Source organism: Silurus aristotelis (genome assembly GCF_946808225.1).
Source record: "Silurus aristotelis genome assembly, chromosome: 10".
Lineage (NCBI taxonomy): Eukaryota > Metazoa > Chordata > Actinopteri > Siluriformes > Siluridae > Silurus > Silurus aristotelis.
In genome coordinates this window covers 14525681-14549943 of record NC_139583.1, presented here as the reverse complement: position 1 = coordinate 14549943, position 24263 = coordinate 14525681, and the positions used below count along the sequence as shown (strand labels likewise).

Genomic DNA, 24263 nt, shown 5'->3' with positions numbered 1-24263 from the left:
TTTTATGTCCACATCGCATATCTCTATATAGATTGATTGAGTGCACAGTGAACTGATTCACAGTAAAATACCCCAAAACACAAAATATCCTCGGATATCTAATGTTTGTGCAGGAGAATGGTATAAATGATTCTCTTTTTGTCAACATCTGAAAATTGCTAAATCACTTTTTATGCCTTATACTTTAGTGACTTTTTTGATGAACATGACACCCTGCCTAATATATATATATTTCTTTTTTTTATATGGTTAAATAAAGCATGTAAATTCACACACTATGGTTGAAAGCACATAAAAACCTTTTGCTCTGAGTTATTTTAAAGGTAAAGGTTCTTGAGTCAGTAAAAGCAAATCAAAGCAAGTGTAGGCTAAGTGGTTTAAGTCTACAAGTCAGAAAGTTGTGAGCTCAAACGTTTGTTTACGTTTTTCACAGCCAAAAGACCTTTTGCAAATGTCACAGTATAGTCTGTGATATCGAAGTTACTGTATCTCAGTGCTTGCACCCATAATGAGGAGGTAGTGACTATTGGCTGATCTAAGAGAACACAGAGAGAAGGTTAGATTTCAGGTTTATTTGTTATGAACACACTTGTGCAATTAACTTCCATATAGAATCCTTCACATCTTGGCAGACCTTTTATTTTTCATTACAGTGTGTTTCTAAAGTCTATGGGGCCCAGAAACTCAAGGAGGTGAACAGGCTTACAAAAATATTTGAATAATGCAAATATATCAATAAATTTTTGTCCAAGTACCTTAATGTTATAATACTTTTAGGCCAATTATCCGAATATAAAAATTTCCATGAATTGGCACCTATTGAGATCAGATCTCATGGTCTTATGCCAAAACCTTTAAATATAACCTTCAAATCTCATTAGAATCATAGGTTAATATGCTTTTAGACATTTTTTTTTTTAAAGAAGATTTAAGATTTCACTTTGAGATCTGGTCCCAAGGCCAGTGTGTAAGAGAAACAAGAGGATTTTCATGTTCAGCTTATTGGATTTCAAGAATTGCAATATTGTCATTTTAAAGTACATAGTATATACAGTATTTAATTAAAATTAAAATTTTATTGTAAGCCTGTTCTGAGTTCCTGAGCCTGGGTAAAAAAAAAAAAAAAAAAAAAAGGATGTGAAGTTTGTGGTTTTAAAATTAAATGATTTATATAATATTTATGTCCAGATGTGTGCTTACTGGCGAGAAATAAACATTGATGAGACATTGCGTGAGATCAGTTTTCAGTCTGTTCCCATAACCTCAAATAAGTTCAAACAAATAAATCAGGAAAAAGTTTAGTAGTTACCATTCAGACATCAACAATCTACAGCTTTATAATCAAAGGCACATTTTATGAATATCTAAACATTATGAATGATTATTGAAAAATACCTATACAATTATCAGTTTATTATTTATTTATTCAAGTCATTTTAAAATGACAAAGTGGGGACTTTTGACAGGTCTTAAGAATTTGAGGGATTGGAAAAAAGTTATGTTTGTTTCTGGATAGTATTTTTTCCCATCACTCTTAACATGTCAAACAGAAATAATAATATACTAAATAAGTAGTATACAATAGTTGGATATTTTGAAAACTGCAAAGACTTTGTCTACTTTGAGTTCAATGCAGTCCTTGTGGGCCAGACCAGGGGAACAGGGCATTAGATGTATTTCTCGCTGAGCGTGTGTTTACGGAAGAGCTGGATCTCCATAACAGGAATGGGACTGGAATGGGAGCTGGGAAACAGGTCTCAGATCACTGTTGGATTCACAGCAGAGGTCAACTGGTGGGCACATGGCTGTGTCAGTTGGCTCCAGGCAGGTTGCACAGTCCTGCCAATACAGACAATTTGTTAAATGTCTATATAAAAGTGTATATAAGAGAATAATTGGTATTTTATGTGTTGGAGCTGAATTGTTTCTATTAATTAGTTGTATGCACAGATCAATAGATACTCTTCCTGAGCCGTTTCATTCATGTAATGCTGGACTGATTTCATTAATGAATCCAACAGGAACCGAGAAGCAGAGTTTCTCTTTACCAACAAACAAATTAGTCTTTGTGTTTATGCCAATCCAGCCCTCCTCCTCCTCTCTGGCAGCAGGAAGAGAAAGAGAGAACAAAAAAAAATCCAAGGATGAAACAAAGGGGACATACAACTCCCTGGCTTCCGAGCACGGCCGTGCAGTGATACGAGAAACAAATACTATTTTCTCATGGAGCAGTCATTTCCGTTCTAAATTTGGATGCCCCACCAGGCTGACAGGAGCTTAATAAACAATGTGCTCACTATTTTGGGCAAGCTGGGTGAATGAGAAATGTCAAATAGGATTCACGTTCTTGGCAGGGTGTCATAGTGGTTGTTCGACTTCTCAGATGTGTGTGTGTGTTTCTCCTGAGATTCTTTCTCATAAGAAAATAACACAACAGGAAAAGACCCTCTGTAAAATGTTTCGACGTGCTGGGACTATCTGCAGATTTGCCCTCAGTTTTATTACTGCTGTGGTGTTAGACACATATTAAGATAGTGTTTTGGATGTTTGGAAGTGATGTGTGTTACTAGCTGTGTGAAGCAGAGCTACCCAAGTCTTGCCAGGAATCTAAAAAACAAACGTAAGGAGTGCACTTATTCACATGTCTTGTGTGCCACTTAAGTTCTAAAAAACTTCCTTCTTTTATGTAGTTGTTTTAGTTTTAGTATAAGATTATTCTTTTGTTTTAGCAAGTACAATGTTATTTACATTATCTGACTTTTTGTGATTGCGGTTTGATCATATCCGTTGGTTAAGATAAAGAAGGTACTGTTCAGTTGATTTCTGATAGAGGACCAATAAGCTTGTGCACAATATCACAGCTTGCTTGTCTAATATAAACTATGGGAGCTTTTGTCCATACTCAGACTTGACTCTTCACCAGGACTTTTGTGTAACTGCTAGTAGCTTCTTCAAATTGCTTTTTGAAAGCAGATATAAGTTTTCCAAAATAAAACAAAGATGCATTATTTGTGGTCTTTTGTGTGAGTGAGAGGAGTGGATAAGAAAAATACTGGGGCTCTAAGCTCTGGTTTTGCATACAGGTTGCTTTTTGTGTTACTCGTAGACACGGGTGGCCTTTTTTAAACACTGGGGTCATTTGCGGTGAAAAACATTTTTTAGAAGACTCTTGGATCCCGTATCCCACAAAACTATACAGAGAACATGAGTCTCCACATAAATGCCTGTTTTTTTGTTTCCCAACACATTGAACTGCCACACTGAGCTTGCCTTAGTTGACTCTGTCTGTTGGCATCACTTCATAAGAACAAGGAACAAACGCTATAATGCCACTTGTGTGTCATGTGAACAAAGTGTGGATATGTGCAGTGGAATATATTTAGGGCTGCAACTAACGATTCTTTTGATTATTGATTAATGGGGCGATTTATTTTTCTTGATTAATCAGATATAAAAATAAATGTTTTTTGTTTTGTTTTTTATTGTATTAGATGTTTTGTTTATTATAACTTTATAAAACCCTAATTCAGGGTATTTCTGTATAAAATTGTATTTAAAAAAATGCAAAAGCCAGATATTGAGTTTAATTATCTTTAATTTAGACAAAAAGTTTATAGTGGCTGCTTGTTAAGAAGTGTTTTTTTTTTCTTCTTTTGAACAAATTCACTCATTCTGTGTTGTTTCCTACAGTAAAAAAATATAAAATATAATAAATATAAAAAATACAGCATTTGAGTATGCAAGGTGAAGCAATTTGTGTAATTCAACATTTGTATTGTATTTTGCAGATGGCAAGTTGACAACCATGTTTAAAAATATTCAATATAAAATACAATATAACATTGTTTTGACAATTGTTTAAAAAATATACAGATATTTTGTTCATTTGTGAAGATATAAGCATCTAGAAGAAATAATTACTTTAATTTGGTATAATAATTAAATGATATGTGCATAAATTTAATATAGAAACATTGAAAACAAGCATTTGTACAGATAAGCCAACTGTTATAGTAGACGAAAGAGAATGGAACGGAGAAATGCAGCAAGCTAACAGGTTTGATAAAAAAATTAAAAAATATACATTGGTGTACGAATGCATAGTCATTCACGGAAAAACCACAACAGTGACTAAAAATGTAATCGCTTACTGACGCTGTTATTTGCTGCTTTTAGATTTACTGTTTGTTCGCACCATTTTAATGAAACCCATGATGCTTGTGAGTCATGACAGAACAGATCCAGTGCGACTGTCCCGAAATTAGCAAACAAACAGTTTCCACAATACCACTTTTTTGACTGTTGACCCTGTACTGTTTGCCATGATGTATTATCTTACCGTCATGGTAGCCCGTAACTTAAGCAGCCCAACTAATTGATAACGGCATTCGTTGACAACGGATTTCATTATTGATTTTATCGATTAGTTGTTGCAGCCCTAGATATATTTCAGCAATATTGCACAACCTTGAGTACAGTTTTACTAAATATTGGCATGGTTGTGATTTGGCTTTTGCCACTAGTCTGCAGGTGCTGATATTTAGTATAACAGCATAATTGAAATTGTAAAATTACTTTTATACAATGGTTTTATGATGAACAGACAATATATATGTAAATAAGTTTTTATGTTTGCTTTTTGAATGGAAATAGATGCTGAAAAATCCACATTCACCAATAATTGTTTGGATATCTGGGTTACAAGCTCTGTGATTTGTACATTTTTGTTAAAGTTGCATCTGGTGAAATTGGGTTCCATTTTTCTATTTCATTCTTCTAATTTGACCAATGAGCTTTCATATATAAATTCAGTATGAATTCTTTGACAAGTCAGCTGATGATGTCTGAACTCTACCACTCTAGTAAAGGTTTCAGTGGGAATACTGTCAAGTGGAGTGATGCACACAGCCATATATTCCAGTGTGGTTATACTAAGTATAATTACTCTTTAAAAGCCACTCATCCGACCACGTTAGTACATTGGAACTGACTGTATTAATATTTATTTAAAACCTTTCTTTTTGACCCCTACCAGCTCTACTGCAAAACCTTACTTTTCAAATATGATAGAAAAATATAATTAGGCATCTGTAAGTTCCTAAATATAGCAATAATGATGCTAATAAAAATGTCCACGTTTCTTCCCATTTCAGATATCTGACTGTATTCTCTCTTTTCCAACAGTCTGTGGTCCTCACATTGATATCCGCAATGACATCAGTGAGTTCAAGAAGCTGGAGAACTGCACAGTGGTGGAAGGCTACCTGCAGATCCTCCTGATAGGAGACAAAAACCACAACCCTCATCAGGAGTTTCGAATGCTTAGCTTCCCCAAGCTCACCATGGTCACAGACTACCTTCTTCTCTTCCGCGTGGCCGGCCTTGACAGCCTCAGCACGCTCTTCCCCAACCTCAGTGTCATCCGAGGACGCAACCTGTTCTACAACTATGCCCTGGTAATCTTTGAGATGATCAGCCTGAAAGACATCGGCCTGTACAATTTGAGGAACATCACACGAGGTTCCATTAGAATTGAGAAGAACCCAGAGCTGTGCTATCTTGACTCGGTGGACTGGTCGCTCATTATGGATGCAGAGTTTAATAACTATGTTGCTGGAAACAAGATGTCCAAAGAATGCGTCGATGTCTGCCCCGGCATTATGGAGGAAAACCCTCAGTGCTTCAGAACCAGCTTTAACGGCAATTATAGCTACCGCTGCTGGACTTCCAGCCACTGCCAGAAAGGTAAGATTGTTGGGATTTGTGTTAATATCAGATGATCACTATAATATGACATGATGATTGCCTTTTATTTTGTTGATGATGGCTAGGATTGCTGAGCTCTGCTGGGAAATATGCATTGAAACAGTGAACACTTCTTAGTTTATCAGCTGTCAGTAATGAATAGCTAGCCGGTAATATGAAACATTGTGCTAATCCAAGTTATCTTAGACCCTGCTCATCTGTCACATGGCACATAACTCAGTAGGTAGTCATTTTTATGGCCCAGGACGTGGAGCATGTGTGTGTGTTGGAGTGTCTTTCACTGTGTGCAAGTTGAGGGAGTTTACATTCATATAAGTTGGTTATTAACTGTTGGTGTACATGTCTGCTTATTATGCAGCCACCGGTAAATTACTAAACATTTTATAGACTGGCTTGTCTTACTTTGTATAAACTGTCTAATTATTAATATTCTAATAAAAGCTGTTACTGAAATATTAGTTTTTATGACAGTTACACTAATATTGGACTAGCTGCTACAATACTACTGGTAGTAAGCTGGAGATCTGTCTGACAGTTTGAGTGTTATCGAGTAAATGTTTTACTAACCTTATCTAAGTTCTCTTGATTGACTTATGACCAAGCTGTCATAAAAGCTGTGACAATAGTTACAGGTGGTGGTCGGTATTTCCCCTTTTAAAAAATACAGAGATATTTCTGAATTCTGGTGACCAGGTTACTAGAAAATGTTTGTGGCGAACAACACGACAGTGATGCCTTTTCCTAATTACATACTATCCTTAAAAAAAAAACAGAGAGATCGATACTGCTCTTAGAATTTTGTCCCAGCTCTTAAAAGCAGCAGACTGTATTTTTCAGTGTAACACATCTCAATCTACATGCCTTTATTCATGACTGGTTCACATTAATAGATGCCAGCATGTCTCCTCACATCTGGCTGAGGGTTGTCTTGGAATGTCTGGGAAACTTGTGCATTGTGTGCCCTCTTTTCCTTTCTCAAGTACACTAGCATTCTGGAAAAAAAACCATAGTAGAGAAAATAGGCTGGAGCTCGCTCCCAGCCTTGGCCATCAGCAGTGCCTTTTGGGTTCTTTTATGGTCTAGATGAGCTAAGCTGATCTCTGCCCCTCCTCTTCTTTTCCTCCTAAACAAACATGAAGACAAACGCAGGAAATCAAACCTTCCGCACATACATATTGCGAGATATGTGGGAAGCAGAGGGCTGTGTACTGTTGTACAGAGTCGTTCAGTATAAGGAGAATTGGTGTTGAAGGACGTGAGGTCGGACAAGAGTAATGGATGTAGCTTTGTTTTTCAGTCACCCCCTGTGTGCTGATACTGGCAGTTACCAGCAGTCTTTCGTAGACGTGTCAGCACCTGTTTCTCTGCACACCTGTTTGGTATGATAATGTTGTGTCTGAGTAGTAAGTCTTTAGGGGCTGTGTGAGTCATCTATATCCAAGACTCCCTCAGCACCACCCAAAAACAAAGCAAAGGGCAGGTAGGCACAACAGAAAGAACCTGCTGAAAGTCCTGCTTAATTCATGGGTGGTTAGTGCTTGATTTACAGGAACTAGTCATCATCTCCCACCTGGCTGAGGGCGTTTTTTGTTCTGTCTCGGTTTGCCCACAAAGCATCAAAAGGGGCGCAAAATTTGCTTTGGGAAGTGGCACCACATGGCTTTATGCTCTGTGTGTATGCTCCAGGCTCTACCATTGCTGGCGAAAACAAAAAGAAAGTAAAAGAGATGAAGTTGGTAAAAAAGGGCAGCTAAACAGCGCTTCCCAGACATATTTACCCTGTACTTATAGTAAAGTAAAACAGAGGTAAACTCAAACAAGAACATGAAAGAACAACCTTAAGGTTTCAAAGAGGAAGATAAGGCCTAATGGGCTCAGGTTGCAGATAGCAGATAGGAATCCAGGCCGAAGCGGGAAGAGGAGGGTGGTACATGTTGAAGGTGTTTATGTTGCCTGCTTGTGGGCTGTACCGCCCCTCAGTGGCTCTCAGGTCCAACCTCTATAGTGCTTTTTAAAGGACATATCCTTCCCACTTTTCTTTCTTCCCTCCTGCTACCTCGTCCACATAATTGACTTGTTTTTCTTAAGCCCAGATGTTTCTTCAAGGGCACACAGTGGTTTTGTAGTCGGCCTGGAGATGGCTTCTATCCTAGAGTTATGCTCTCTCTAATTATGCCACAGAGAGATGCTGTCCTCTACCACTCACTCAGCTTGCTGGATTTTTCTTTGCATTTGTGTGTTCATGAGTGAAATGAGATGTGGGATGTCTACTCGAGATCTATTGTGTTTGGTTTGAACATTTAAAGCATTAGATCACATTCCTCTGCTTGTTCGAGCATGTGCTTGCTGATGTTTGTGAGGGTCTGTGTGTGTGGTTTGTGTGTGAGTGGAAAACCTCTTCATTTGAAACTTTGATGGTGCTCATTCTCGGTTGCTTGGTCTCCGTTTGTTTGTTGTTACACAAAACTGCAATTAAGGAAGTGTCTCCTTTCTGTCTCCTTAGGACAGGAGGAATACTTTTTTAAAAGGGTTTTAGCATTACAGAATCCATTATTTCAATGCTTACACAAAGATTTATTTCCCTTAATACAGACTGTGACTGTCTAAAAGACTGATCATCTTGATGGATAATAGCTGTGTATTAAAATATGTGTTTGCATGTAGGTTGATAGGAAAAATAACTTTGTCACAAAAATTGTCCATCACAGATTCACAGCACAATGTTGGGGAGAGTTTGAACAGACCTGCATCTTTGCCCTTTGACCTCCCCTTATTCTTATTACCATCGCTTAATTCATCTTTTCTGCCATCACTGCTCATTCTGTCTTCTGGTTTACTGTTCCCTCCTGAGAATTTTCCTCTACCCCTTTTCCCCCCTACCTGTAACCCCTATCTGACACTGTTAAAAGCAACTCAGCCAACCTTTTTTCTGCTGTCACATCACCATGTTTAAACACCTTTGCTGCACACCTTGATGTAGTCACTAGCAAGGGTTCATCCATGCCACCTTTTTTAATCTGTACAAAGACATGTATTTTAGACAATTTCAGACCTCAAATAAATGTCAACAGGCCTTTAATTCCCAGAAATGTATTTTCACCCCTTAGTGAACCATTATAGCAACAGGTTACTGTTCTGTATCACACAATCTATGTCGTCTTTCACATTTTTAGTTTTCGATGTTCATTTGTATATGCATGGCTTTTGAGCCCAAAACAGAAGTTTAATAAATAAATGTAACTAAATGTTTATAAAATGCAATTTTTAAGCCTAATGTGCTTGCAGATGTTTGGAAAGTGTATTTGCTTATATGCAGTGGTGTATATACTGTATAATGGGGTGGCAATAATAATCTAGCCATTAAAGACAATTTGCCACAATATATTAATTTATTCATAATGAGAAAGCACCTAAATATAGCTTTAGGCGCCAATAAAGGAGTCACTGGTAGCGTGCGTTGACTTGCACAATAATGATTATATGTCCATTTTTTCATTTTCATTGTTTAAAGCCAGACTTTCTTTGATGCTAAATGTATTTAAAGGAGTTTTACTTGGCTTACTTCCCCATTCTGTATGCTCAGGAAACAAAATAAACCTATACAAAGTCATGAAAGCAAAGCAAAAAAAAAAAAATAAACCATAAAAAGCAGCTGAACAGAAGTTCGGAAACCACACCCGCACGTGCAGCAAATTTTTTTAGAAGTTAAGTACATAAACAAATAAATCAGCTTCCTTTGTATTTGTTTCTGTAGGAAAAAAGATTTGGATCGAATCCTCTTTGCTGTCTCATTTATAGATGTACAACAAATTTCACACAGTCGGATTTTAAATCTAATGCCAACCTTCTCCTTGTCTGTAAAAACAGCTAGCAGGTTTTAGTCAGAAATGTTCAAATAGAGACATAGTAAACTTGATCCGTTAAGTTTTTTGTCAAATTTGCCAGCAATATTAAACATCTCCAGGCATTAGACAGGTTTCCTCAGCATCCAGAGATTCAAGCATCTCACCCTCAAGCAGACTGTCTGACTACAAATCAAAAGCTGCTTCCAGTAAACCAGTCGCCATAATACACACTTATTACTGTTAACTGTGTAAACATTACCTGTGTGCATTACCACCTATGTGCAATACTACCTGCAATACGTACTTTTTTCCCCCCCTTGTTTGTATTTATACATTGTACTGTGTATATACTGTATATTATAGTATGTGTATATTCTTTTTATATATTTGCATTTATTTTTATTTCTGTCATTTGCTGCTGTAACAAAGAAATTTCCCCACTGTGGGGCGAATAAAGGTTTATCTTATCTTATCTTATCTTATCTTATCTTATCTTATCTTATCTTATCTTATCTTATCTTATCTTATCTTATCTTATCTTATCTTATCTTATCTTATCTTATCTTATCTTATCTTACTACTTGGCCTTAGCCCTGTGCCGTGTTTTGTGTGTGTGTGTGTGTGTGTGTGTGTGTGTGTGTGTGTGTGTGTGTGTGTGTGTGTGTGTGTGTGTGTGTGTGTGTGTGAGTGCATGCGCATGTGTTTGTAAGAGTGTTTATGTATAAGTGTACACGTATCTTTGGTGTCTCATGACTGCATCTGCTCTGTGGACTGGTTTCATTTGGTTCCTGTGTTCCAGACAAGCATGTCGTTAAGTCACCCCCAACTGGGAGAGAGGGAAAGAGAAAGGCAAGGAGCAGAGGGGAGTGGTGGGTAGTTTGCTGATGAGCTGCAAGGTGACGCAGAGAGGCTCATGGCCTTACACACACACACACACACAAACGAACAATCCTCAGGGTTACTCCAAAGGCGATTTTCCTCACCAAACACCGACAGTTTGGCTCTAGCTTGCATAGCTGACATTTTTTACATTCCTCAGCAGCGGGAAACAAAACACAGACAGCAATGATTCGGAAAAATACCGAAAAGTCCTGAATACTGACGAAGTCGTTTGCCTCACCCACAGACCCTCTACTGTAGAATATTCCTGTCAGCATTGTAACAAAGGCAACTGGCTGCATGTGCACTTGCATTATTTTAGTTTTTTTAGACTAGAGTGGCCAGCTAGTTACTACATCTTGTGTCTGCATCCTGTTAAGGGTTTGTGCAATGCATTTTCTCATTGGTTGGGTCAAGGTTGTGTCGTGTTGACTGGACATGAGGACTGTGGGGTCAAATTTCTCCACTGGGGGAAAAAACTTGGCCTGTCTGTCTGTCTGACTGTCTGTCTTTTGTTTTCTTCTGTAATCTGCCCCGAGGTTCTGTGCCAAAAGACAGCTCTGACAAACTGATAGCATCTCTTTTGAAAGAGAGCTGAGGAAAAGGAGGGATAGGTCACTGCCTTTTTGAATAAACGTCGCATCTGAAGTAGGCCTACAACATTGAAGTATTTGAGAATGGTGATCTGGTGTGCCTCTGTATTTTTTGTAATAGGAGAAACTGGTGTCCATGTATATTAGAAATAATGTATGTGTGTAGGAGTTTTATTATGCAGGAGCTTTTACAACTATAGTCACTGCTGTAGTGAGAGCATGAATGAGAGGGAACTGCACAGCAGCCTTGATGGAGAGAGTGTGTCTGTGTGTTTGTAGGCACAGGCACGCACAGACACTGTCGAGTCCTTTGACAAGAGGATGCTGGGAACATGTTTTTGTTCCTTTGTGTGGGTGGGTGTATATGCATGTGCATGTGTCTGTTTGAGTGTGTGTGTGTGTGTGTGTGTGTGTGTGTGTAGAGGGGAGGGGCTGCATGTTTTTTTTTTATTTTTTATGCCATCACTCAGGGTAGTGTGTTTTTCTTAAGCAGCATAATCTTACCAGACATGTGTGGGAGGCTTTATGTTTGCTCTGAGTTTTTGGAAGATCTGCGTAAAGAAAACCGCCGAGAACAGACAGGCCGACTTCCCGTGCAGCCGAGGTGGCAGAATGCAGTGCTGTCCTCTGGGTATGCTAACTTTAGCCGCAACTCAATACGACTATTCTCAATCCAGAACAAAGCATCGGAGCAGAGAGAGAAAACAGAAAGGGATGAGAAAAGTAAAACACAGATGAACAGGCTTCCTTATTCTTTTTCCAAAGTATGCTTGATAGATTACCCAAACAGCAACATGTTGAAGCTCTTCACTGTAGATATCAGCCATATGTGGAAAAAAGAGACGATTTGAACCCATTATCAGCATAACTGTAAAAGATTTTTTTATCGCAACCAACAACCTTGATTTTGAATTTTACCAGGATGCAAACTTTCATTTAAGTTTCCTCTTGCACAAGATGTGACAAATCCTGCATGAGTTAGATTTGGAGGCTTTAGAATTGATTGAACTTCCCTTTTTTGCAGTTAATTCACTGTATTAGTATTAAAGGTGTGAGCAGGTATTTCTTGCTAAAGTAGTCTTTTCACACACAAGCCTCCACCTTCATTTGCTGAAAGTTTTCATCCCGGTCAGTTGCTGTGTTAGTTTTTTATACCCCTTTACATTAATCGTAATTAAAAGTTTGAGTGTAAAAATGCTAGTATGAAGGCGATGCAATCTGCTTAATCTGGGGTTTAGGAAGTAGGGCAACTGTGATTAAACGGTTTCAGTTTGTTTTTGTTGGTTTACACATTTCGCATTTGTAGTATTGCCCTTTTATCTGTCTGTCTTTTTATTGACCATTAATACATTTTCCTTTAGTTTAGTTTATTTAGTTAATTTTTTTCCTTTAGTTTTGTTAAGAAAGCACTGACTACAAACGGGGGGTGGGGGGGGGGGGTGTATATTCATTTTGCTGTGTTAACAAAACTATGCAAGAACTTGATAAGTACAGAAATGCTTACTTTGCTGGCAAGGTTTAAGACATCTATTTGTAGACTGGGTGCATTTGTTATACCAGCTCTTTATTTGGTGTGATATTGGCAGGACGATAGACAAGGCAAGGTTAGTGAGTAGCCTAAATAAAAAGGTTTCCAGATTGTTTTGCCAATATATATATATATATATATATATATATATATATATATATATATATATATATATATATATATATATATATTATATGTGTTTCTTGAGTATCTATCTTAAATACAAGAATAAGTCAAGTACAAAAATCTGCAGAGTATAAAATATTAAACAACTGACAGCACATATAGACAGAAGAAGTCATAATGGACATTACTGTTCAATCTTCTCTTAAGGTTCCTAATAACACAATGTGTGTTTGCAGAAAATTTTGCTATAGGAGCCATATAGGGTTTTTTGCCATGCTTATTGGAATAAAGTAATGACGTTGTATTCCGTAGAGTAGTACTTACTCCCTAACGGCAGCCGTGATGGAAATCAGTGAAAACACATGTTCACGCGAGGTGTAAATGGGGCTGCAGATTGGCTCGGGCACAAAGGCCTTTTCTGCTTGATTGAGTTTATTGGATTCTGTTGGCTTGTGTGAGCCGTGGATGTTATCAGTCATAGGGCAGTGCAGGGCTGCTTGTACAGCATGCCTCAGTGATGTAGGGGTCCATTTAAATGTGAGAAAACGGCCCCGGTGTGGTTATTACACCTCTGACATGTGTGCTATGTTGAATATAAGTATTTTAACTGGTCGTCAGAACAAATGACAAATCACTTTGACACAGACCTCCTACTCATTTTTTTTGCTCATGTCTTGCTCTTTATGTCTCAGCCTTTGGTAGAACTACACACACTGGGTTTCTTGCAGGGGGGGTCTATTCGGGGCGGTGTAGGGTGCAGAGCTGCATGCTGTCTGGAGTGCTAATGTTGTACTGAAGTGGTGATTCATTTGCCACTCTTTACACACATCCTTAAAAATCTGGGAAATACTACTTCCGGGCTCTTGAGTGTTCTGGGCTCAGAGTCAGTCTATTACTCTCTATTTCTCTCTGTGTCTTGCTCTCTTTTGTGTGTGTGAGAGAGAAAGAGAGAATGTGTGTGGTATATAGCATTGCCAATTTGATTACATGCTACTTCTCATAGTCCTCCTTCCCCTTGTAGTGTAGAATGCAGCTGCTGTGTTGTTTCCAGCTTAAATAATGACATGTTATTAATTGCACTCCAAACCTAGAAAAAGGCTTTTCCCTAAGGGGGAAAAAAGAAGTGACCGTGTGAAGCATACCATTCCATACCATGCACAGATTTTGCATTGCAATAAGAGCTGTTGTGAATGGAGATCTAAAGCTTAATATTATATTATTATCTCTTTAGCTTTAATCTGCCTGGTTTTAATACACTTTGTGTAATTTGTTCCGTTGTAAATATTCACATGTCAAGTTTTCCTATAGAGCTATAATTACCATGCCAGTCATGATGAATGAAACATTATCTGTGCATCGAAGCTAAATAAGGTGCAGTTTGCTGAGACTTTTCCCAGATCCTATTGGATTGTTGTTTTCCAAAAAGCCACATAAACCCACTAGCTCCCGCTTTGAAGTGCTCTAGGGTTCAGCAGAGGAAGTGACTCTAAAGCGGTAATGGTGATCCTGTTGCATGCTGCAGCAGTGCTCTTTTTACCCCCCTTCTCTTTGTTTCTTCTCGGAATGAAGTGAGCAGGAAAGTCTTATTGTTTCCTTTCGGCTACAATTACACGCTACTTGGTGGCACGTTCTACAGAAGAAAAATAAATGTGAAGAGTAGCCATCTGTGAAGGATTGAGTGTGCGCATCTGTGTGTTTTAGAGCAAAAAAAAGAGCAAGTTGGTGTTTGTGTGCATTTTTCCATCTTGTGGTAGAAAAGGCATATGCTTGTGTACTCTATATGATTAAAAGGGTGTGGGGGAACATACATGTTTATAGGCAAACATTTTGGTGTCTGTTTCTAAAAGACAAAAATGTTGACAAGTTAGTGTCTTGGCTAGTTTGTCTGGAATGGATAAAAGATGGAGGAACATTATGTAAAAAAAAACAACAACAAAAACCCCCACAAAACCTGTTTTTTTTACTAAGCTAACTGAAATCTTGCTGTACATACCCTGGGATTGATTTGTAAATAAAAAAAGATAGCATTGATGTTTGAGTTCCTGCAGGCTGGTTGTTTTTATCATACACAGGATCTGGTTGAGTGTTTGTGTGTGGTCTTTCTCACAGATCTTAAGGACATTGAATGAGCATTTCTCTAAAACAAGAATACATACACAGTGATTATGGCTAAAACAAAAACAGTGTCATGTTTTTTTCTTCTTCTTCTCTATAAAACCACTCCCTCTTTATAAGTCCCCCTTCCTCCCCAATGCCTGAGTGTGTATGTGGTTGTCAGCACCTGGTCGAACAGGCACAGGTGGTAGTGGGTGCTTGCTGTGTCTCCCCCACAGCAAAATAACTGCTCCTTGGCTGGCTTCTACCTCTCGTAGGAATCACCAGTTGGCACATTGGCTTATGGGGTTTGCCAAGGGTGAGAAGTGCCATCTCTTTTTCACACTCAGTGTCCACTGTTCATTCAACACTTTCCTCTGATCAAAATATCTTGTAAATTTCCTCAAATGTTTTTCTGCTTTGGTTTACTAGTTATAACTGCAAAGGTGCTGTAACTGAGTGGAAGTAAATGAGGTTATGCTAATTTGCTATCTTTAGGTAGAAACACATTTTCTTTACAACATGAACCTCTGAATCCAATGTCATTAGCATCCAGTGTAATCTGAAGTATGATTGGAAGTAACAAATATTTTCTAATGTGATGGACAAACCTGCGAATTAAAAACTTAGCTGATTGATAGAAATGTAAATTAGTATTCATTGACCTTTTTTTCATTATATTTGCTGGAAACAATGTGCTAAAATGTATAAATTAATTGTAAAGCTTTTTATTGAGATAGAGTGTGGTGATGTCTCATGAGCCTTTTCTACTGCGAGTTTCCTTTTATTATATCATTAAAATAAGTATATCTTTAGCCTATCCCTGTGGCTTTATTTGAGGAAGTATTTTGCATAAAAACTGAAAGCAAAAGGATAGATTTCCCCAATTTCCAGTATGATATTAAATCACACTGTGGTCACACTCTTTGTTTTTAACAGGCTGTAGTGCGGGTATATGTGTGGCCTTGATAAACAGCTTGTGATCTGAAAGAGAGAGAGCGAGAGAGAGAGAGAGAGAACGAGAGAGAGAGAGAGAGAGAGAGAGAGAGAGAGAGAGAGAGAGAGAGGCATCTATGAGAAAGCAGTGCTGTACTCTTAGTGTAAACACACACTCACACCCACTGTTGTCTGCTTGATCATTTACTGTGGCAGATCATCAAGCATCATGCCTGTGTCCATTGCCTGTGGTGAATTAAAAGTCAGGCCAAATGTGGCTAAGAGCTTCTTTGTTTCCCGGCACCTTGTGTGTGGTCTGTTTGCCGACTGCTTATATGGCACAATTCCCTCTAGTGTGATTGGAAATGGTTGCTGAAGGTTAGGAGTTCAAACAACACACAGAAACAAAGCAATACCTCACTCAGAAAAGCTTACATTACTAATGATGAAAGAAGTATAAACCAGCTAGTATTGTTCATGCTACATTTGACTGGTCAGTAGCCATGTTGACCATTTTCTGCCATGTTTAAAAAAAAAAGCCTTTTTCACAGTTAACACAATTCCAGTCGGAAAGCTCTCTTGCTCTGTTGTGTCCAGTAAAGCTTGTTTAGACCATCAAGCTGCCCCTCTTTGGAGGCAGTGGAGGCTGGAGTGAGCTGTTGCAGTTGAGAAAGCGGGGGCAGAGACACATTAGCCTGCTTTTCATCTTTTCTGCCACTTGTGTCTGAGGACAGAGAGTGAGTGCACGCTCATGCTGGTAAACACAGCAAAGCCTTTGAAATCCCTCCTTCATCATCAATTACTAAATACCATTAAGCGTGTGTGTGTGTGTGTGTGTGTGTGTGTGTGTGTGTGTGTACATGTGTGCAATAAACACAACAGGCATGAACTTCTTATCTCATCATGTACATAAGGACGTGTCTAACTATTAAGTAAAGTGTGTCTCTGTGGCTGACCTCAGTGCTAAAATTCTGTAATCATCAGTTCGAAATTTTGCTGTGGTCTGGCTGTATAGGGTATTTTTCTGCTCATGAAAAAATAATGAATAAACATTTGTCAATAAAGTAAATGTATACTTCAATAAGAAATGACAGGTTCAGTTTGGTGATCCAAGCTGAAGAGGATGTTTATCACATTTTGGACAAATCGCCAGTCACTGGCTCATGTTTTTGAGAGTGGCAGAATTTTCTGTTTTCTCTTCTGTTTACTGTTACTATGTGCTTTGCTCAAGGTAACTAGCACAAGAAGATACTTGTAAATAAGTCTATCCTGAAATTCCTTTCCTCTTGATTTGCCTGTCAAACATAATTCTGCTTAGATTTGTTATGATGTGTTGGGTAACATAGGGGAAAAACCCACAGGATTAACACACACATCACACTTTTTAAAAAAAACCTCGCCTCCTTGACACCTGATGACACGTCGCTGTTCTTCTTAGAAGCTTTTTCCTTCTTAGTTCATCCGCTGTCGTTTCATCTTGCACCAGATGCTTGCACTTAAGCTGACAGAATGGCAGCCATTAATGCTAAATTGAAAACTCCAGCATTTATTCAAACATTCCCATAAAAATCAAATAAGCCCAGCCCTAGATTTCCATTAACAGGTAAGGAAAGAGAGAGGAGAATGAAGAGAGAAAGGAGCAATGCAGGAAGAGGAGCGATGGAGTGAGAGGAGAATGTTTAGCTTTCAGTGTGGAATACAGAGTCAGCTTTGTTTCGGGGGAGTGGAAGTGCTGCAGCATTGTGACTCTCGATGTTTTTTTCTCGGCATACAAGAGTCATTCATCCGCAGTACGGAACGCTCTTTTCCTGTGGGTAACATTTACCCATGTGTATTGACTTGATCTGCTGCCTTTCCCTGCATTTTATGGACCACTGCTTGTTTTCGAATGAGTGCCTAATTTTGTTTATATCATATTCATTAGAGCTGGGTGACTGCAGTAAGATGTTGGCTATTAGTTGAAACTCTTTGTTGACCTTCCACACTTTTCCAGATTATAGCAGTTAACAGATCGTCCATCCATGCTGTAGTACAGGGGTTATCAATTTGGCTAAACCCCATTGCCCAATAAAAAACAAAAAAGCTGACAAAACATTGTATTTAAAATAGATACTCACATGCAGGCTGACCTTAATACATCTGCAAATTCCCACCTAGGTATTCTCTATCACACATCCTCTACTGTCAGGGAGGGTAAAGTCTAAATCATGCTTCCACTGAGACACATGAAGCTCATGCTTCATCCATAGGGTGAAATCTTTCACATACATGACCACACAGACACCCGCTATTGGCTAATGCTGCTATGATTGTCAGCAGAGAGAATGGCATCACTCAGCCAGTTTTGCTCTTTTGGTTTCCTAGTAAGGGATAAGCTTTGTCATCATTAGAATTCAAACTGAACCACCATCACTGCTCAGTATGTTTAATGCTAAACTTGGTTATCTGAAATACCGAACTAGAGAAGTGCTGCACCTTTTCAGCACCAACATTTCCTTACTTTTTTATTCCTTGCTGTTTTTCTGAATCTTGGACAAACAGTTTTCAGTCTAATAGGTTACAACAGCATTTTTGGCAGTTCTCAGGAGTATGTTTTCCAGCTGTAGTCCTGATCTACACAATATTGTTATTCAATACTTATATTGCAGAGGCTACTTAACAAAAAAAGGTGTTAAATGAAAAAATTCACCATTCGATCCTGTATGTGTAGTCCTTATAAATGGAATCTGAAAGTTCTCCTTTTCCCATTGAGCTTGTTAAAATCTCAGGGCAGTCTAGAGGAAACAGCACCGCTGTGGTGACAGTGCTGATGGATGGCATTAAATCAATGTGCTTCCCTCTCCACTTCACGCCCTTCTGTCCTTAAGCTTCCGATGTGTTGACGGATACAAATCAAGGAATGGCAAAAAAAACAAAAAAAAAAACAACTCACACACAACTACGTGAAATAGGATCCGAGATTAAAAAAGAATAACAGGGGGAGGACTTGAGGCAGCAGAGACAGTCGACCAGACTCCGCTGTGCAGTTTGCAAAACAGAGCAGTGTGAATTCGCCAGACCCATTGATTTATTTGTTCTCACTGTTATGTGGGTGAGAGACGGCTGAAAGCACTGCTACGTTTTTCCTATGGTGGGAAGCAGTTTTGAAAAAGCACCATGAAGCATGGATGCTTTTCATTACATAGGTGCATGAATAGAGCTTTCCTGCTCACAATGGAAAAAATTTAATCACCTTTATGTCACGTTTGGAGCTGAACAAAAGGAGTTTGGATCAGACCCTACTGTTATTTTTTAAACACCATCACAAAAGCTCTTCAAAGTGTTCATTTAGGGTTTTTTTTCTCTTTTTCTCTTACTTTCTCTCTCTCTCTCTCTCTCTCTCTCTCTCTCTCTCTCTCTGGCTCTCTCTCTCTCTCTCTCTCTCTCTCTCTTGCTAATATCTTGTGATGCACTTGTCAATGCTTTAACAAGCTAAGAAACATTACCAGCTTTAAGCTGTAAATCACAGAAATATTTCAGACCACCTGGGAAGCTTCAGAAACAGACCCTTTTCTTACTGTAACTGCTGGATTAAATCCTGCTGGTAACGGTTTATTTTGCATCGTTTGTGTTTATCCGTCAGTTATTAGGCACAAATAACAAAGCCCAAAGCCTTAATCACTTCCTTTACTGCTTCCTTCGAGGGCACTCATCCGTTTTTATGAGGAACTCCTCACTACTAATAAATAAACACAAGACTAATACAAGAATGCTCAAAGCACTGATCATTTCTCAAAAGCTAAAAATGAGCTAAAGTATAGCTAGCTATAAGAATGAAGCTTTTGAAGTGGCCTAGTTCGCCCTGCAGCATAATATATGATGTGTACTATTTCAGCTTTCACCAGTGTATGGGTGTCTGTTAGTGTGCATGTATGTAAAAAGGTCAATGAGAAGGGCCAATGCCACTTCTTGACACTTGACCTTGCATATGTGTTCTAGTCAGCGTGCTCTATTTCCACTGATCCTATGGAGACAGTTTTGCATATTGTCCTGTCAGTGCACAATGTCTGAGTGTGATTGGGGAGTGGTGGATTTGTTTTTTTGTACTGCCAGGGTGAAGCAGCCTCGCAAGCCAGGAAGTATTGAATGCAACAGGCTTTCATGTCATGACTGTCTCTGGCAACAGGAGTGAGATATAGAAAGAAGGGTTGCAGGGTAGTTTATGTTCCTCTGGAAAAAATTAGGATAAAAGAGGTAGAAGTATTTAAATAGAGCAAACAAGAGACAAGTCAAGAGAAAAAGATATAAAAAAAATTCCGCTTATCCACAGGTTGACGAATATGCAGTTGTCTGGACACAAACACACACACACACACACACACACACACACACACACACACACACACACACACACACCTTCCCAATACTATTGCACATTAAAATTATTTTAAATTGTTTGTTCCATACAGTTTGATTGGTTCATATCACGCAAGGTACAGTGTCAGCCAAAAGTTTGGAAACACTAATTTATTTGTATAATTTTCGAGAGGCACATGGGTTTTTTTTTTCTGTACCTACCAAAAAGTAGGTAATTTAACAGTATAAAGATTTACTTTGACCAAACAAATATATAAATGTACAGATTAATTCGAAAAATCCTTATGCTTGCATTCATTTTGTTATAAATAAAAATAATAAAAAAATAAATTAGGGCTCATCTGTCCATAGAACTTTCCCCATTTATTCACTGTCCAATCTTTGTGTGTTTTTGCCTTTTACCTAATTGGTTACATATAAGCAAAAGCCGCGTCTCAAAAGAGATAAAAGTCTAGGCATTTCAAAACTTTTGACAGGTATGAAAACACTCTTGGTGATCAGCTATAAAACTATTAGTGCTTGTTACTGTTTTTTTTATAAACACTACTTGCTCAGGGGGACTGATGTCCATCAACCTAGTTGTTGTTCTGTATTCAGGCAAAGCTTACATTCCCATGCGTATACAATGAATAGCAAACAATTTGGAGATATAGTGTAAGACGAATCTGCCTTCCTGTCTCACTGTGTTGGAAATTGTAGCCTTGGCCTTGGGCTGAATATTAATATTATTATGTGACCTTTTTTAAAGATTCCATTAAATTTTTGTTAACTGACACACCCACCAAAGGAATCTGCTGTGGTTTTGAGTCATTTTGGCATCTTGGGATAATTACATAATGGCATATCATTTGGCATTAGTTGGGTTATCATAAATGGTCTCTGATGTGCTTTAGAGACCCTTCAGACCTGGCATGCACCACAATTAAACCCACAAACGCCATCCGTTTTGTACATCATGTCATTTTCTCTCTTCCATTTTAAGTAGGGGATGGAAAACCAAAAACACTTTCGACAGCTATTGGATTTGTCGCCCTACTCTTTTGGCGTCTTGGCAGCCGAGCTGATCGATGAAGCAAACATAAGCACTCTCTCTCTCTTTTACAATGCAGTCCTTTGTTTTCTCATCAGCATCTGAACCATCAACCATTTTCTAAATAGTTTCCAGCTTATTAAAACGGTTCCAGACTGACTGTTGAACGAGCGAGTTTCCATTTAATTGCTTGGCATCCGTCTTGCTAGTGGGTTGCGGGCATCTTTTTCAGGCAGAAGGCATTACCCTGGCTTAAGATCATTGGTGTCACCTCATGCCGGTGCTGTGCAGTAACACGTGCATGATCTCACAAATGGATGATTCGAAATCATAAATCTCATTTGTTTACTATTTCCCCTTCCTCGCCTTCTTTCTTGCCTTCTTTCTTTCTTTCTTTCTTTCTTTCTTTCTTTCTTTCTTTCTTTCTTTCTTTCTTTCTTTCTTTCTTTCTTTCTTTTTAAATTTTTTTTTTCTTTCTTGCTCCGTGTAGTCATTGTTGCTGTGACAGACTAATATAGTCATCTATAAACCACAGCTACAGCAATGAGTCAGCATTAAAGCCCAATACTGACATTACAGTATTTCATTCTGAGGGGAAAAAAAACCCAAACACATTTTGTCATCTTAATGTACAGATTGATGGTGTGTTTGCTTAATTTGGGATCCCAGAAGGTCAGCTTTAAATAATGCAGATAAAACCAGTAGTTCTGTGTACCCAGTAAATGAGGGTAGAACAATAAAACCCTGAAAGATTTCTGTTAAGTAATGGGATATAGATTGTGTAAGTTGCTTTTTGTAAATATTCTGAATATCTGAGTTTAAAACTGCAGAAAAAGGTGGTTTAATTTTATGTCAAATAGCAACAAATACGTTCTGTCTACAAGCAATAAACATAGAAACCATATGCTAAGACTAGATGACCTTAGTGCCACGACCACAGGTGGAACTACAAGGCACCTTCATCATTTCTGTTATTGGGGAGACATAAATCTTCTAATTGAGTTTTGAAGAGCATGCTGTTCTGTTAAATACGAGGAGAACACCATGTTGTAAGCCTAAACAAGACCTTGTTGAAACCCTTTCTACTGATTTAATCGTTGCCTGGCTCTCCTCCTGGTCTTTCAACTGCCTGCAAAACCTTTTATGGCTTTTTTTCAGTATATGGGCCATTGCTTTAGGGGAAGTAAGTGTGTGACCTAAACACCAGTTGAGTGCTACAGTACATCTGCATGGTGCTCACAGTTCTTGTTTTGAAGCAGATAATTTCAGTTGTCTATGCATGCTTAGGTCAAGAGGGTGAGGCGACAGAATAGTTGCTTGTTTGTCCTGGAAATTGGAGGTAGAAATTATATTCTCTCTGGAGAGTTTGGGCTTCCATTTTGTTTGACCTTCAGGGCGAGATCAATGTTCACATGCACAAGCAATCCTTGTACAGGTCAATTCAGCCAGAGGTCGGTGTTTTTTGGGAGGCCTCCTCGGGCGTCATGTAAATTCCTGAGACTGTCTGGGAGATAAGTGAAAGCAGACAATGACTTTGAATTGTTTAGTAAGGGAGGGAGAGTATGGAGATTTCAGTCAAGTTCATTTCATCTTCAAGGTTCTATAGAGCATGAAGTACTTTGTATGCTAAAGATCATTGTTTCTTTTCTCTCACTCAAATGTATTTCTCCATAATCCCACTTCAAATCTGTTTATTGCCCACATTTAAGATGCAAACACTTCCGATTGTAAAGTGCTCTGAGAGAGGATTCCTAGAATGCCCCATTGCATTTTTTGTTGATTAAATTCAAGACTTAAGTCCCTAAAGTGTGAAATCTGATAACCATGGGAGCTGGCTCCAAAACATTCTTATTCCTTTCTCCACAGTGACCACAATTAAAGAGTGTTCTTTAACCTGTGTATGGCTTAGCTCTGACTAAACTGACTGGACTGAGTTTGCTATATTAGGGTATTTTTTATGAACAATATAACCAGCAATAAATGCTTTAAAATAAAAAAGGGACAAAGGCTGTAAGGTGGTGCAGTGTAGTTGCCAAATCACAAATCTCTGTCTTGAGCTTATATGTAGTTCTCTCTATGTAGATTTGTACCTACAACATTTCACATTTCAAAAGCATTTCACTGCATGTTGTACTCTGTAAGTATGTGTATGTATGTGTATGGGACAAAAAAAATTTGATTTGATTTGATACAATTTGTATTCTTGCCTCCGGATCCACTGCCACCTTGACCTAGTATAGGTGTTACAAAAGATGAATGAACAAAATCCTGGTTGAATTTCTTATTTGTTCATCACTGATGGTGGTTAACTCATTGAATACTCATTTTTCATAATGGGGGCTTATGGTGTTGCTGTTGGATTGGATTTAAAATGTCATATGATGCTTGGACTGAGAATAAAGTAAATGGACATGCCTGGACTGTCTAGACTTTCAACCCCAAAACACTTTAAGTATGGATGGCTTGCATAATATTTGCATTTGTGTTTAGGATGTCGGAAGTCCTCCTGTACTGAATACAGTCAAACTTAACAGGCGTCAAATAGCTGAGAATAATTGTCCATGTTGTATTTGCCAAAGAATACAGCTTCTGAATATGTCTTCAGTAATATATATATGTGTGTGTGTGTGTGTGTGTGTGTGTGTGTGTGTGTGTGTGTGTGTGTGTGTGTGTGTGTGTGTGTGTGTGTGTGTGTGTATTTGTGGCCTTCGCTTTAGTTGGCATCAATATCCTAGAATAGCACAAGAGGAGATGCCAGTACACACACACACATACACACACACACACACACACACACACCCTCTTTACACTCTCTCCCTCTGTCCCGCTGGCCTTGTGCCCCACCATCCATTCTCACATGGACCATTTAGGAATTTAAGTTGTAAATAAAGATGGAGCGAGATGTCCTCCTCCCCTCCCTTCCCAAATTCTGAAAAAATTTCTCTCCAATTAAAGCACCTGCATCATCACCCTGTTTGAGTAATAGCTCAGAGTGCACTCATGGGAACAGCACAATTAGCCATGTTCAAATTCCACAAATTGTTTCTACAAATGTTTAGACTGCTGAAAACTCTGACATTTCTTAAGGCACAGTGTCTTATGTAAACACC

At 38.4% G+C, this 24263-nt stretch overlaps 1 protein-coding gene across 1 annotated transcript in view; it reads left to right on the top strand.

Moving 5' to 3' along the window:
- Window positions 1-24263, top strand: part of igf1ra (insulin-like growth factor 1a receptor) — a 91724-nt gene that overhangs the window by 8458 nt on the left and 59003 nt on the right. Inside the window, exon 2 of the mRNA XM_083553215.1 lies at window positions 5185-5745. Within this exon, the coding sequence (XP_083409341.1) occupies window positions 5185-5745 (561 nt within the window). The remainder of the gene's footprint in view (window positions 1-5184; window positions 5746-24263) is intronic.